This window comes from Dermacentor variabilis, chromosome 5 (assembly GCF_050947875.1).
Source record: "Dermacentor variabilis isolate Ectoservices chromosome 5, ASM5094787v1, whole genome shotgun sequence".
Classification (NCBI taxonomy): domain Eukaryota; kingdom Metazoa; phylum Arthropoda; class Arachnida; order Ixodida; family Ixodidae; genus Dermacentor; species Dermacentor variabilis.
This window is the reverse complement of record NC_134572.1, coordinates 78,625,575-78,641,120: the sequence shown is the minus strand read 5'-3', so window position 1 is coordinate 78,641,120 and position 15,546 is coordinate 78,625,575. Positions and strand designations below refer to the sequence as shown.

General features: G+C 47.6%; 1 protein-coding gene across 1 annotated transcript in view; it reads right to left on the bottom strand.

The window, feature by feature from the left end:
- The window catches only part of LOC142583583 (beta-mannosidase-like), a 52,542-nt gene extending 40,981 nt beyond the window's left edge, over nucleotides 1–11,561 (bottom strand). Inside the window, exons 1-6 of the mRNA XM_075694072.1 lie at nucleotides 11,453–11,561; nucleotides 10,141–10,287; nucleotides 8,554–8,702; nucleotides 7,798–8,000; nucleotides 1,976–2,046; nucleotides 1,140–1,345 (exon numbers count right to left, since the gene is read on the bottom strand). Coding sequence (XP_075550187.1) covers nucleotides 1,140–1,345; nucleotides 1,976–2,046; nucleotides 7,798–8,000; nucleotides 8,554–8,702; nucleotides 10,141–10,287; nucleotides 11,453–11,561 — 885 coding nt within the window. The remainder of the gene's footprint in view (nucleotides 1–1,139; nucleotides 1,346–1,975; nucleotides 2,047–7,797; nucleotides 8,001–8,553; nucleotides 8,703–10,140; nucleotides 10,288–11,452) is intronic.
- Nucleotides 11,562–15,546: the final 3,985 nt, after the last annotated feature.

Below are 15,546 nucleotides of genomic sequence, written 5' to 3'. Positions count from 1 at the left end.
CAAGGACTTCTATAGATAACGTCGCTTCTGTCGTGTGGCCAAACACTGGTCTTTATGTTGTCCCTAATATGGTGTCTGAGCTCGACGACAGTGGCACAAAAGAAAAGAAGGGAGATGTGTGCAACCTCGCATAATCACAACCCAAACATCCGAAGAAGCTGCTATTGCGACCATGAAAGCAAACTGCTCTGCGCAAACTGAATTTTTTTTCAGTTTTACGCGCAAGCATAAATGCCTAGGCGAACCGAGGGCCATCGAGGGGTAGTGCGCGGCAAACCAACGCCCCCTAGAGGAAAGTCTAGGTGGCGTTGAGCGAAGCAGGGAAGGAGAAAAGAGGCGAAGCTTTGCAGGTAGGCGAAGCGCGCTGGGTTGAACTCTTACGGCAGTTGCTACAGGTTGTGTGCGCGCTATGGAGGTACCGGGTTCGTCTCGTGATCGAGTTGCCGAGCGCCGTGCAAGAAGGACGGAGCAGCAACGCAAGCGGCGGCAGGGCGACCGCGAGTCGGCGGACCCCGAAGTCGTTGCCGGGCTCGAGCTGAAGAAGTGCTGGCCGTAAGGAGCGCGGCAGCAGCAGCGGACGACGCGACCTTCGCGCGGTCTATCGCTTCAACGCATACCGAGCGGTGAGAACGCAGCACGCACAAAAGTATGAGCCATCTGCAGATCGCTTCCAAGATACGGCACGCGCCGCTGCGCAAACTACGCAGCTGCTGCCAGAGTACAAGTCCCCCCCCCCCTTCCCTCCCGCGCTGCCTTCCCGCTTTCCTTCCTTGTGCGCGATTCGGGTCACCGTCGCGCGCTTTCACTCGCCCATACAGCATGCGACGCGCGAGGACGATGTTATCGCCCTTAGATTTTACAAGGAACATCGCGGCGACAACGACGGCGGCAATGCGCCTGGATTGTCTATATCATTGCCATTGCAATTATATAGGAATGACACCCATAAGATCGCGCGTAACCCGCGTTCACGAAACGTCACTATTTTTTTTTAATGCTTATTCTAAACTTTAGCAAAATGCTGCAGCCGAATATTGTTGCGTACTTCACCGCGAAAACATGGCTGCTTCACGCTAATGCATTCCAATTTAGCACGCTGCACTAATGGTAAAAGCAGTTAATGTGCGAAAGGAACTCACGTCTGGGATGTCCACGGCAATTTTCGCCCTTCCACTGTAATCTGCATATAGCATGCGCTTTTTCAGATTCATGAAGTTCACCTCTGAACTGCGCAACAAGATGTCATCCAGGCTAATCAATATGGTGCCCTTTTTTGGTGCATGTCGAAACAGCGTGAAGAACACGCCGACTTCGATGGCCCATCTGTCTACTCCGTCATTCGTCCCTGCGTAGTCAACCAATATGCAGCGGTTAACTGCGGTGAAAATCTCGGGGCCCAATTCGCAACAATTTTAGTTCGTAAGTGCTGTTTACCATTGGATGAAAGATGCAGCATAAGGATTGGCTCGCATTTTATGTTACGAACAACACTCTAGCGTAAGATCTTTTGGTGAATACGGGCCTCGGTGTGTAAGCTCCTTGAGGTCGTAAAAGTCGCATGTATAGGTGTTACCGACAAATGCATGAAAAACTTTATCGCGTTTTCAACTCGGAAGCGTACTTAAGCTCCCCTCATAATTATCGCGTAACGGCAATGACGCGAGCGCCACGTGTTGTAGTAGCGGTCAACAGTAGCCTTAAATTTCTAGCAATACTTTCACGAGTGATGAGCTCAGCGAAAATTAATTATGAAACATAAGAAATATCAACAGCGTGTTATCTGTTTCTTAATCTGCTTCCTGCCATTGAAAAGCACCTGTGTATTCGGACATCAGGGTTTAAAGAATAATGCTTCTTTTTTATTGCTCCCGCCAGTAGTTATCACGTGACGTGTGAATTCCCGTGGTTCTACATGCGATGCGTAAATTTTGCCATGTTAGTCTATGTTCCGACATGACCCACGGTTCAAACTCACATTTTAGCGTCGTCGTCACAGTAACATCTCGAATAGCAGCTCCGTTGTAGGCCACTAGTTCAATCGGTTTCCTGCCAAAGAAACGGAGAAATCTTCAATAACCAGATGACAGGTTAATATCGACTACATGCCTAAACCTTTCGCATGTCCCGCGATCAAGAGCAAGCATAACTTCTTATGTGCTCCTCACGAACACGATGAAATTCACATTGCAAAAGGACAAAGCCACTCCTTCAGCAAATGCTATAGAATGGTACTTTCAGTGCAGGAATTGAAATCATTTCGTCGAAGAGCATTAAAATTGGTATGTATATAAAATCGACTTTAAGTGGTTGATTCATATGTGCTTTTGTCAAAGATGCTTCACAGATTTTTTTTTCTAGTTAAACTTAACTTCGGGCGTTATTTTTCTAGCCCAGTACGCATGCTATACCGAATGAGAGCGTAAAGGAAGAAATAAAACTTAGCCAGAGCAGGACGTCTGCTTCGGACACTTAGCTTGCGAGAAAAAGGCTTAACCGACAACACCATGGTTACGTGCTTTATCGCTCATTTTGCCCGCAGACTACCAGAATACTTCAAAGGCTTTTAAAACAAAACTCACTTATGGCATGTAGCAGCTCACGAGATAAAGAGTGGAACGTGCAACAAGCCTTCCTATTCCACGCGCGTTTTATTAGGCAAGCCTGGAGATGTGTTTTTTGACGCTACCGAATCCCGCCATGTTGGCGTTCTGTGCCAATCAGAGAGGCCGTAGCAGCCCTACGAGCCAATCAGAACTGGCAAGATGGCAAATTCTACAATATGGCGGAAATTGACAAGGTCCAGGATAGAACCTTAGTTATAAGTAAGGTCATAAGTTTCGAACGAGGCTGATCGTTCTCGGCATGCTAGCGTTTTGCACTTGGTAGAGTGACGTACCGTAGCTCTGCGGCGGTGGCGCGCACAGTAAAAAAAGAAAGAAAAAAAGAGGCAAGTTGTTACCTCCTCTTAAATATGTGCATGCAACAATGCTACTACTCCGGACCATACGAAGGAGAGCAAGGGCCAGTGGCATGAGACGCGGGTGAGCGGTATAGAATGAAGACAAGTATGACTGCTTTTGGTGATAACCGACCAGTTACCACCTCTGCATGGTGGGCAAGTGACCGCTCATTCCAGCCTCCTCGGGGATACATCCAACGCATTTGGCCAAGTCGCCTAAAAAAATTGACTTCTTAAATGAATTTTTCATTTGTGGGATTGCTCTTTGGCCTAATACGAGGAATGGCAAATGGGAAAAGCGAGTCGGGAGTGGAAGGCGCGATGCGAGAAGCAAGGTCTCCAACAGGTGTGATAACCCAGATTAGAGCACTGCAAGGGCCCTGGGGCTACGGGGGGGGGGGGGGGGGGGGGGGGGGGGGGGGGGGGCTCGGAAGCACGGGCCAGCCGGCCGGGTAAAGCAATTTTTAGCGAGCCCGGGCAGGGCCAGGGTCCGTTCACTGATGACCCTATGGGGCTAGCGGTCTGGAATCGACGACGATGCTGCTGATGATGATGACTCACTGGCATCCCCTTCGGCACGGGACGGTGACACAAGGTCACCTAGCCTGCTTGAGTTAATCAGGTGTACTGTACATGTTTTATTTCTATAATTTTTGTATACACCTCGTCAATCTTTTTTTTTCTTTATCTTCAAAACTTCACTATCTACCTTGTATCGCTACCAATGCATGTAACGGATCAGGTCGCATCAATTTCTTCCCTGCTTTTTTTTTTTTTCACCAATGCTCTAAACGTGTCCGGCTTATCTAGTTTTGCGCGCACTGCGGCGCAACCTGGTGGCAAACACATAAGTTGGTTGGGTAAAGTACGGATAGGACGCCGCGCCACAGAATTAGCTCGCGTCTCGCGCGTTTGGTGCGTTGTTCTGAGTTGGGTGCATAATTTTTCGTACTCAAAGAGGGCTTGAAACGCACACACGACTTCATGCGCTACCAGCTGCAACACAGCTCGCGAAAAGCGCGGGCACTTCGCTCCACCAAGCAGTGCCGAAGGCGGGTGGACCCGGCGACTACGGCCAGCATGGGCGCTATATATGATGGCTATAATGGGCGCTCTCCGCATTGAGTTGCGCCGTCATCGGGCTGTAAAGCCGGTCTCGCTCGATTCGTTTGTGTGTCCAGGCTACACTTGTTACCTTATTTTGGTGCTTACTACCGGAATAGGCACCGTCGTTTGCTTAAAATATGCGCTAGCTGTTCTCACCTCGTAGAGAGTATGCCCTGGGCTTCGCTTAAGCATGCAGCAAGCTGGATGAAAAAAAATCAGTGCCCTTCCACTCTGTTAAGAAGGATGACCAGCGAAACTGTGTATGTAAGCCCCTTAAAGGGCGAACTGCACCTCCGCCGCGGGTCGGCCCAGCATCTCACTATCTTCGGGATCGGCCCACGTATGGGGAGTCCTTAACGCCTGCTTCACCTCCGCCGCGGGTCGGCCCGGCATTGCGCTATCACCGGGATCGGCCCACGTATTTTTTGCTTACCACGCCAACGGCACGAAAATTTCCTTGGACGCTATAGAGTTATTATACCCCTGTCACACGGCAAATCTAATGTCATTTACAACGAATGACATTCGCTGATAATGCCATTTGTTTGCTGTCACACGGTAAAACGTAATGACATTCGTCGAAAATGACATTTACAAACGAATGAGTTCGCCAAACTCATTCGCATTCGTTTGGAACCGAATGTGTATCCTCGACACCACGAGTGTACCAGTGTTTCGCAAACAATACATGCTTCTTTTTTTGTTTTAACAAAAATCACTATTATTCTATCAATTTTATTACCTAATTATTCCTTTAACGACATTGAAGTCCACCACGTGCGTAAATACAGAAAACTACTCTCAGTCCAGTGACCAGACAGCCGTCTTTAGCTTTCGCTGCAGCAGTCGTGTTGGTTCGCACCGGAGCATCGGCCGCGGCCGCTTCAATTGACTTGGCGTAAAAGCATGCGCGTGTTTTCCCGTGGCACGCGCCAAGAATGAGAATATTTGAAGCCCGCATGCACATCAGAACGGCGATGACATGCAACTGCCCTTCTCGTACCACTTTAGCAGATGTAGCGGACGCGCCTACCATTCTGTTCGCCCTATTGCTTGCCTTAGCTTTAGCTTGGCTTAGCTCGACTCGACTTCGTTGGCAATATCGACAAGTTAGCGATCGAACGCTACGGTTTGAAAGCAACGATCACATATTTTAGTGGTATTTAGCATATTGGAAAATAATTATTGGACAAAAGTGGGTTTGAGGCGTGTCTTATTTTTTACTATCGTCATTGTCATCATTTTCAAATGACGTTAGTTTTTGCCGTGTGACAGCGCGCTGTGACAATGACATTAATAGCAACAAATGTCTTTGTTGGAAATGACATTAGATTTGCCGTGTGACAGGGGTAGCTTGGCAGTGAAACGCTGCCTGTTCTCTAAAATCACGAGTGATGGCGTGTTTTTTTTTTTCAAATAACTGCCACGCACAGGAATTTACAAGACTTAACATACTCGAAAGTGGCTGCGCAGCGAAACTGCGCCGATACGACTTATCGTGCGCAGTGCACGCATTCGGCGTAGCACTTTGCGTCCTTCTCGACGGAAGGCATGCTACAAGGTCTCCCATGCACGAGACTCGTACGAAATTTCCACCGCAGCGCAGCTCAGACGAGCAGATATACCGCGGCGCGTTGCATTAATGGCCTTCGCGTTTTGTACGTATTCCACCCGAAACCGACAAGCGCGGCATGGAGGGCTCGGTTGACCGGCTTTTCCGCGGCGCCGCCTGAGCAGCCCGTCACGCCCATAGATCGGACCTTCGAACACATACGAGCGCTCTGCATTCTGAGCAAAGCTCAAGTGACAAGTCGAAGAAAAAAAATTAAAGGAAAAATAAAAGCTGGCTGTTAATTACTTTAGCAAACAAAATACAAAATATTCCGAATTCTTTTTTGTGTGATTTCCTTCTGTAAAAAGCTTTCTTACTTTTTGTTGCTTCAAGGCGGAGCGTTGTGAGCACGCCCCACTGCGCCGTAGCCTTCGCAGTGCAAGGCATTCAAGAAGGAACGGGAGCACAGTGGAGGCCGTGTTTGATTGCCAATAGCTCCGCTTCTGCTGAACGCATTGAAGTACTTCTTGCGGCAAAGTATTGCTGAAATAGCCTATTTTAACTTCAGGTGTCTTTCTCCACTTCGATAAAGAGTGGTTCAGGGCTTTTTTAGCTCACGCTTTGTTTCTGTCGGCCTTTCCAGGCTAGCTGTGCATGTGCTTTGTAGGAAAACGTTGTTCGCAATATTTTATTGTCGCTGCATGTAGCTTAGTAGTCAATGCATGTAGAGGACAACGACAGTTTTAACGCGTGTGTATACACTAAGTTTCTCCGGTGTGGCCGGGCCGGGCCCGTTCATATGGTGACGGACCCGGCCTGGGCGTGGTCATGCACGGGCTCGGTTCGGGCCTGGGCTGTATACGGTCAGTCCGGGCCGGCCAGGGTCGAAAATTTTCGGCCCGTGCGTGCAGGGAATCAATGCTCTAGCATGGATTCCCTGACGAAAGTCGGGAGATGCTATATAGCGCTGCGTGACGGTCCTCTGTAAAGGCTGCCAACCGGTCGAACCCACCCATCGTAGATCGGCATCTCTTCCTGACGGAATTCGTCAGCACCGCTTCGTGTGCGGGACATTTCCGCATCAGTTGTTTGATGCCTGGCCGTACGCGTTGTTCGTTGGCTGGTGCCACCGCTGTCAGAGGCGCTATGTGCGTCGTCGTCGTCTGCGCAAACTACTTAATTGTTTACTTGTCTCGGCCCGACGTTAGTCTGGCGTGAGGGTTTTTCCCTCGCAAAAAACAGACTCAGTCATCGAGAGGTCGGGCTGCTGCTCTGGGACACTTAAACTTTAGAAAGACTTAACGCTGGGCTCGCTGGCCTGGGTTCACTTCCGATGTAACGTTGCCGCAGAAAATAAACGATGACGGAAGAAGACCCGGTGTGCACGGCGCCTGTTGCTGTGACTCGGGGTCGAAGACGTACGAGAGACGGACTCTTGAAGCCGACAAAGAGGAGAAGAAAAGCTTTATACAATATTCACATACAACAGGTAATAGCAGAATAGCTGCATACAAGCAGCGGGGACGAAGAGCGCACGTGACAGACGGGGCGACTGGGGTGACTCTTTCTCTAACAATAGGCCGGCTCTGCCTTATATATATAAATCCCTTTGGGCGTCACATCCTCGGCAGGACGAGGCAGTACCGGTGCAGACGTCAACCTCGTTTGTTTTCTCTTTCATCGAAGAAGTCTAAGCTGCATAAAACCGATCTCCCCGGCAATGGTCAGCAGTTCTGTGGAATTCCGAAGGCTGCCAGTGGATTCGTCGCGGTGCTCTGTGACCCCGGACTCGTCAGTTCGACCCACTGAAAGGGTTCGGCAGCTTCCTGGAACTTTGCAGGTTGTCACCAAGGGCAACAACTTAAAACAATGGGGGAGGGGGGGGGGTGCACCCAGTGCCTCGATGCAGGCACGCGGTATGGCACAACACTCTGTACACCGCGTCTTCTTTGGTCGTCGTGTACTTCCTGCGGCAACACTACACCAGAAATGAGTGCTTCGATTTCTTTCGGGCACCGTTGCATTTTGCGACGTCGTTATACGGCAACATTAGTTCGCCTCGAATGCGATAAACCCGAATTAGCGCGACACTGTTCAAGATTCGACTTATTCTCGTGCTCAATGAGTGTAATATTCTTCAATTCTGCATCACTATATATACTGTGCGGCGCACACTGACCAGATTCCGGTGGAGGGGAACGAAGGCCCCCAGTCCCAGCCGAACGAGCACGGCATCTTGCGGATCATGTTCACGTGACACTGCCCCCTCTGCTCCGGTGGGGGACACATCGGCCACACGGGGCGTGACGTAGGTCGCTCCATGTGCTTGCGAAGGGCGTACAGCACCGGCGACTCGCAGCTCACCACGATGGTGTTGTTTCTCTGCATTGGCGGGCATGACAAAAGCGGGATGCTTTGATAGCGCACGTGATTTTGTGCGGGTCGGCTCTGCACGATATTCAGTCGCACGGGGCTCAACGGGTCGCGGACGAAAAGGACCGACGGATGCAAGTGTGTTTTTAGCTCAGCTTGAGTACACGAAGGAACACGGTCTGCATTTGATCTGTCATCGGCGGCCAATTTGGCGTTATAATATTCAAGAAACTTCGATGCAACAGCGAAATATGTAACCTTCGCTTCAGTCAAATCTGCCGTCATCGATTAATACACGCAATAAATTATTCGGGACAACAAATAAAGTATCGTCTCGATGTACCGTAAACATTATTATAATTCAAGATACCCGACATATAATACGAGCCAGTGGTATTTGCCTATAGAATCGTGAATAGCATGAACATAGCGTTGGTGAAAGCCTTGGAAGCATTCAAGTTTAAAACTTTGTACAAGAGCGCGTTAGGAGTGCGCTGCTCCGTATGAGCAAGACAAACACGCTTTTCCTCGCTCTACCAATGAAGATATCGCACAGGCTTACCCTAAGCGCGATTTTCACGCCGACTTCGTAGCGGACGAACATGTTGCTCGTTCTGAGTACGTCAATGCCGTTCAGTGTCACCTTGCAGGCAGTGTCGATGCCGTGAGCGACGAGTGTTATAGCGTGGTAACCGAAAATCTGCATGGGAACTGCGAACACAGCAACGCAAAACAAGAAAATAGAAAAGAGTTAACGGCGCATCTTACAAGTGGTTTAGCGAGAAGGTGCAACTATGAAGTAGCTTTAAGTGTACAATTCTAAATATCAGTGATCCTTTCCGGTGATCATTCTACGGTGATTCTTCAGTGACTATTCTACTAACGTCAATTATTTCCAATTATTTAAGCTAGCGTTTACTTGTGTTCAGTCATGATTCTAGAATGCTCTATAGAGCTTTTGTTCTCTAAATTTTTTTTAACATGTTGCAAAATTATGGAGAGTAATTTACTTGCACTCCAAGGTGCTGAAATATTAACCCTACGGCTTGAGCACTCAACGCTAATTTGTTCGTCATTTTATCTCATAGCGGAAGTGACACAATTCGCCTCCCCCCCAGTATGCAATTTCAGAAAATAAAAAAAAAACAGAAGTTTACTGGTCTGTAGCTTTACTGGAAACTACTTCGAAGTTTCGAGAAGCACGGTCTGTCTCATTTGCCGTCATTTTCTTTTTCTCCGAACTGTTATTCGCGCCAGACTACAGGTGGCACTTTGTTCCAACGCATCGCGTTCTTCTCGTATGGAGGCTCAGTTTCGTGTTACGCTCGTGTTACGGTTCTCTTCTTTGTCCGTGTTTGATTTGTTGGTGCTGTAAGTAATGATGAGGGTGTACCGACTCGACCAGCTAACTACTGTACTGCAGTTTACTAACACATTTACCGCAATTACGCGAGCGTTAGAAGGAGATTGAAGAGCATAACACAAGAGCGTTTCATATTCGCAGAGCAGTGTCTCAGAATTATACGTTAATTCGTTCGGCAGAAAAAACATTGCCTATCTTAAGAGAAAATTAGTAAGACTAAAGTTCTGTTTTTTTTCTTTTTTTGCACCAACACATCAAGATGGCGTCGCGGATTCCAATCTCTCTCTCTCTCTCTCCCTCGCTATGTACATATATATATATATATATATATATATATTATGCCCTGTTTTGCTTTAGCAAGCCTTCTCCCACGCAGATGTAGGAGTGTTAGTCTTTGCTAAGGCAGAAGCGTATAATTTACTTGTACAGTTGAATTTACATATTATTGCTATTTCACGTTTTATTAAAGTATCAGCACTGAACATTCAGATTATGAAAATAAGCCCGACCACGAATCAAACACGTGGATGTGTCATTTCCCATCAGTGATTTGCGTGCGTGCGTGTGTGTGTGTGTGTGTGTGTGTGTGTGTGTGTGTGTGTGTGTGTGTGTGTGTGTGTGTGTGTGTGTGCGTGTGCGTGTGTGTGTGTGTGTGCGTGCGCGTGCGCGTGCGTGCGTGCGTGCGTGCGTGCGTGCGTGCGTGCGTGCGTGCGTGCGTGCGTGTGTGTGTTAAAATGCTCGTCGTGAAAACGTAGTGAAAGCGGGAGAAGGTTTGGAGAAGCATACCTTCAAAGTTTCTGTAGAATGTCCAGTTCTCTTGACCAACCCATTCGTAGTCGAGATCGTTGTCGCCGTAATACGGTTCGCTTATTATGCCCGCCATCATGAGATCCGTGTATATACCGCCAGGCACGGTGCTCGGTACGGTGATTGCTGCACATTGAAACAGACGTGCGGCTTCAAATAATATTTCATACCTGACAGCAGAAGAGGAACCGAGGGGCTCTGATTTGTTAATCACCACCACATAGAGCCAACAGACAATGAAGGCAAGGTAAAGCATCGGCGAAGTTAGCTGTGGTTGAAATTGGAATGTAGAAAATAATGAAGAAAAGGGAAATGAAAGTGGACGTAAAGATTGCGTGTCGACGGTGGGAGACAAACCCACAACCTCCGCATTACGCGTGCGTTGCCCTACCACTTGTAATACGGAGACGGCTATCAATTCTTCCACTAATTTTGGTATTTATGTTTAGTAGACCTAGCTCTAGGAGTGTTAAACAGCGCCACTGAGAGCCATGGTGGGCGAATGCTCCGCTTCCGTCCACAAAACTCGGTTAAACTCAGTTACACTGGACTGGTGCAACGCTCTTACACATTAAAGAAGAAAGTGGACAGGGACACCAGCGTCCTTCTGTCCACTTGCTTCCTTTTCCAGTGTTTCTTTCTTATTTTCGCTGGAAATTCTTATAATATGATTTGTTTCTTTGTTTATGTGAATGATTTTGCACTTCCTGTAATTTTATGTTGGTCGTTCCTTTTTATGCCTTCATTGCTGCTATCTTTCTCACCTCCCCCCCTTACCCAATGCTTGTTTGGAACCTGTATGGCAAAATGAATGAATGAATGAATGAATACCGATTACCAGTTCTACCACAGAGCTCTATTTTTGCCTCGAACAGTAAAGCTGTCGTCCTTTCTTCTCGAGGACTTCTCCACAAACAACAAAGAAAGGCAACTCCACCCACCATGGTGGTTCAGCGACCTTGGCGTTGCGATGCTAAACCCGAGGGCGCGGGATTAAACCTCGGCCACGGCGGCCGCATTTCGAACGGGAAGAAGCGCTGAAACGCCCGTGCACCGTTCAATGGGTGCACGTTAAAGAAACCCAGGTGGTCGAAATTAATCCAGGGTCCCCCACTATATATACGGCGGCTTTAGCACGGAAATCCCAGAATTTATGAGAACGACAACTCTGCCTTATTTATATGGGCAATTAAAGTTCGACAACCGGAAGGACGGACGGGTAGGGTGGTCTGTTACAGTCACACGCAGAGCAAGTCAAATTCGAATGCATAAAAAATATTGACACACTTACATCCATTGCTGCTGCTGACGGTCCACCGCCCATTCAGCGAAAATCTTTCGAATCCCAGCGCGTTATTAGCAGTGATAAGGAGGCAGGCAATTTTAACAAGGCACGCCATTGTTCTTCTTTGTCGTCTTCGTTCGTGTTCTGATTAACTGCTTCCATTGTTCTCTTTTAATCAGGTTTACACTTGTTTTATACTTTGCTGATCAGGAAAATTTGCGCGAAAAGAAAAGAAAAAAGGAAAAGCCACCGCACATAGGATGAAAAAACAAAGACAAGCGCTACTCACAACTTTCTAATAGCTGGAAAGGTTCCACATGCATATGACCTTGTCGCGCATGCGCGCACTAAAAATACAGTAATATCGCAGGAAGAACAGCCGTAGATCAAAGGCGGTTGCGCAAGAAGTCAAACTCGGAGTTAACAAGTGCGATGGATGGCTCACTCAAACAACGATCTCTGTTCTTTTTGATAAAGAAGGCTTCCAATGCAAGTCCAGAAGAAGCGTTGCTGTTCCTGTCCAGAATGGTAGCCTCTGAGAAACAAGTCTCACAACCATACGCAATTACGTGCAACACCGTATTAGCGCCCTTGTTCTCTCCCTTGCTTACTTTTTGCGCATGCATGTGCCATTATGGGCAGGCGGTAACACCTGCAAATTGCCCTTTTTTTTTTACTTCTTTTACCTACAGGTGCTCTTCCTGCGACGATTCTGTATTTTTATTTGTGCGCATGCGTGACAAGGTGATATATATGTGTCAAACCCTTCCCGCTATTGTTGTTCTTTCCTATCTAGTATATGCGACTCCTGCCCCGCTATTAAGCAGTTGTTAAGCAGTCTTTTTAATCCTGTGTGCGTTGTCGTTTTGCTACGCTAATTTCCTCATCAGCAATGCAAGACCAACTAGCCCTAGAATCAATTATTTTAGAGGGGTTTATACTTTTCCTGCGAAGCCCCCTGGTGCACTAGACACATAATAAAGAGATCATGATGACCTCACGCACTGAGGCAACCGATGTTATGCGAACCATTTTGCAGGTAGCTAGATGTCCGCCATCGTCTGTGGTCTTGAAAAGCGCGTTACCGGACGGATTATTATGCGTCTGTAGGGCAGGCTATTATGTGTCTGAGGCCAGCGCATGCATGTCAATAGCAACACGACAACAGTGACGGTGGCTAACAAAATTTAGAAGTGCCTTTTTGTTTCTAGATTCGAAAAGGTAATTGAAATGTTTAATATAATAATATTCTTTTATTGCTTTTGATAATATGCGTTTGAAAGAAGAAGCAACAAATTTATGACCATTCCGGTTTTTCGAACACCTGTAACAGAGAAGTAGCTTTCAAGAGGCCATTCGTCTTCAGTGATCACGTATCCTGTTTTCCGCCGAAGGCTGGTAGATCCACCATTATCCATGGTTAAATTAAACGTTGAGTTCACCAAGGAACGTTTCGACACAGCACATGGGATCCATCCATCCATCCATCCATCCATCCATCCATCCATCCATCCATCCATCCATCCATCCATCCATCCATCCATCCATCCATCCATCCATCCATCCATCCATCCATCCATCCATCCATCCATCCATTCCATTCCATCAATTCATCCACCTTCCTGCGGCGGCGGGTGGCGCGCGTAATAACCGGGCATTAGTGTTACTGTGTATGCTCCCCTCGGCGAGCTCCCCTGGGGAGCATATGCAGTAACCACTTACACCGTGGCATTAACTCTACCGGGCACAGGTGGTGCGCTTAAGAAACGGGCATTAAAGTTACTGTGTATGGTCCCCCCTGGGCAGCTCCCAAGGGAGCGTACACAGTATGTACAAAGGGGAGCATACCCGTAGGGAGCATATACAGTAATTCTACCTGGCAAATGTGGCGCGCGTTAGAACCGGGCATTAGAGTGACTGTGGGGAACTCCCGTAAGGAGCGTATATACAGTAACTCTACCGGTCATGTCGACTGCGGAACACCGGCTGGTGGTTGCCTCCGTAATAAAGGCGATTCAAAAGCAAGTTTCTCACCCCGCGCACGCCAAGCACCGGCTAATGATGCTTACAAAGAAGCTCTTGGAAGACCACAGCTTCGTCGAGAAGTGCATCAACCCGGACATTGCGTTCCTCAGATGTTTACTTGAGCAGATAGAAAATGGCGTACTACTAGGGTGCTGCTCGGCGCAAAGGAAAGGGAATGCTTTCGCAAAGGTCGAGTAGCTAGGCAAGCCCACGGTTTTTTTTTTTTTTCTGACCCTCAGCATGTCTGCGCTCCACAATGAGCGCCTGCTCGAAGTAAGCAAGAGAGCCAAAAAGCCGGTCGAGGCGCTCCGCCGCAGAGTCGGTGCCTCTACCTGCACCTACAACTGCAAAAATGCTTCGCACCCACCGTGATTTCTCAGTGGCTATGGTGTTGGGCTGCTAAGCACGAGGTCGCGGGATGTCGCGGCGGCCGCATTTCGATGGGGGGCGAAATGCGAAAACACCCGTGTACTTAGATTTAGGTGCACATTAAAGAACTCTGCAGGTGGTCGAAATTTTTGGAGTCCCCTACTACGGCGTGCCTCACAATCAGAAAGTGGTTTTGGCACGTAAAACCCCATAATTTAATTTAATTATTTAAAGATTATTTGCATAACTTCGATTACCGTAGCACGTGGTGTCTGCATAATCTTTCCCTTCTCTTCCTTTCTTCTCGCTACGCGGCGCATTTTCGGTGACAGCGTTGCGCTTTCCGCATCTATACAGACAACCGAGTACACATTGTATGGGAATGCCGAATATGTAATGAAGTGGAAATTCACCAAGCATTGAAGTAAAGATGTTCTATGTCTCCATTGTTGTTCACGCTTTATGTTAATGGCGGAGAAAGACTTCTAGAAAACAATTAATTAGGGTTTTATTTATCCTGCATGCGTAATGGACAAATGGTGCAACAGAAGGTCGATGGACTGTTGCATGCGGATGACAGTGCTGCTAGCGGACAACGCAAGAAAATGACAGGCACTTGCGTATATCTGGGGCAGCGTACCGACAAAGCTATGCCTTAAATTTAGCACACAGAGATCGGGAATTATGATCTGTAACTTAATTACATGGCGTCGATTCAGCAATAAGTCATATCCATAGCCAAGCAATACAAATACTTCGGTGTATGGATAAATGAAGGAAAGACTTACTCAAGCACCCACCAAGATAATCTGAAAATAAAGGGGAAGCGGAATGCAGCAATAATGAAATATAGAGTACTTTGAGGCCGCAATAAGTATGAGGTGGTGCATGGAATCTGGAAGGGAGTAATGGTGCCAGCGCGAACGTTCGCAAATGCCGCGCTCGGCTTCAAATCGGGTATCTTGTCGGGGTTGGAAGTTGAACAAAGATCGGTATAGGCCGGTTGACTTTGAGAGTCCACGGTAAAAGTACAAATGAGACAGCGCAGGGTGACATGGGTTGGGCCTCTTTTGACGAAGCCTCTTTTGAGAGAAGCGCAGAGTAAGATTAGTTTTGAAGAAAGACTCAGGGACATGAATCAAAATAATGGGCGGCTACAGTGCACAATTATCTAAGAGAGAGAGAAATTTATTTACAGAAAGGCAGAGATGTAGGTCGACCTGAGCTATTGCTCTGGCCTGCTACTCTACAATGGGGAAGAAGGACGAGGAGGCAAACGGCTGATGGCAAATATCAGTACCTGAAAAGCGTGGCCACAGAATGGAGGGAGAGGTCAAGAAAGTTCGCAACCAAGTACATGGTAATTGAAAGTGCAAATAGACAGCCAAGAGTCATCATAAAATAAAGAGAGAAACACAAACAGTGGATTGTATGCAAAGAATGGAAACAAAAACGATCGTGGAGATTTACAAGAATAGGAAGAAAGATATTAGAAGGAAAAATAAGTACTACGATAACACTATTTGAGGCTCCAGCTGGTTGCCTAAGGACAAAAACATACTACATCCAGCATTCCCGCTGGTCTCTGAAGCATGGTCACGCCGGAAAACTGAAAAACTGAAAAACAAAAACAGATGGGCAGCTCTTGTGGTTATTAGCAAAATTTACGACACAGCGATTCATACGCGACATTGCAAAGCTTCACT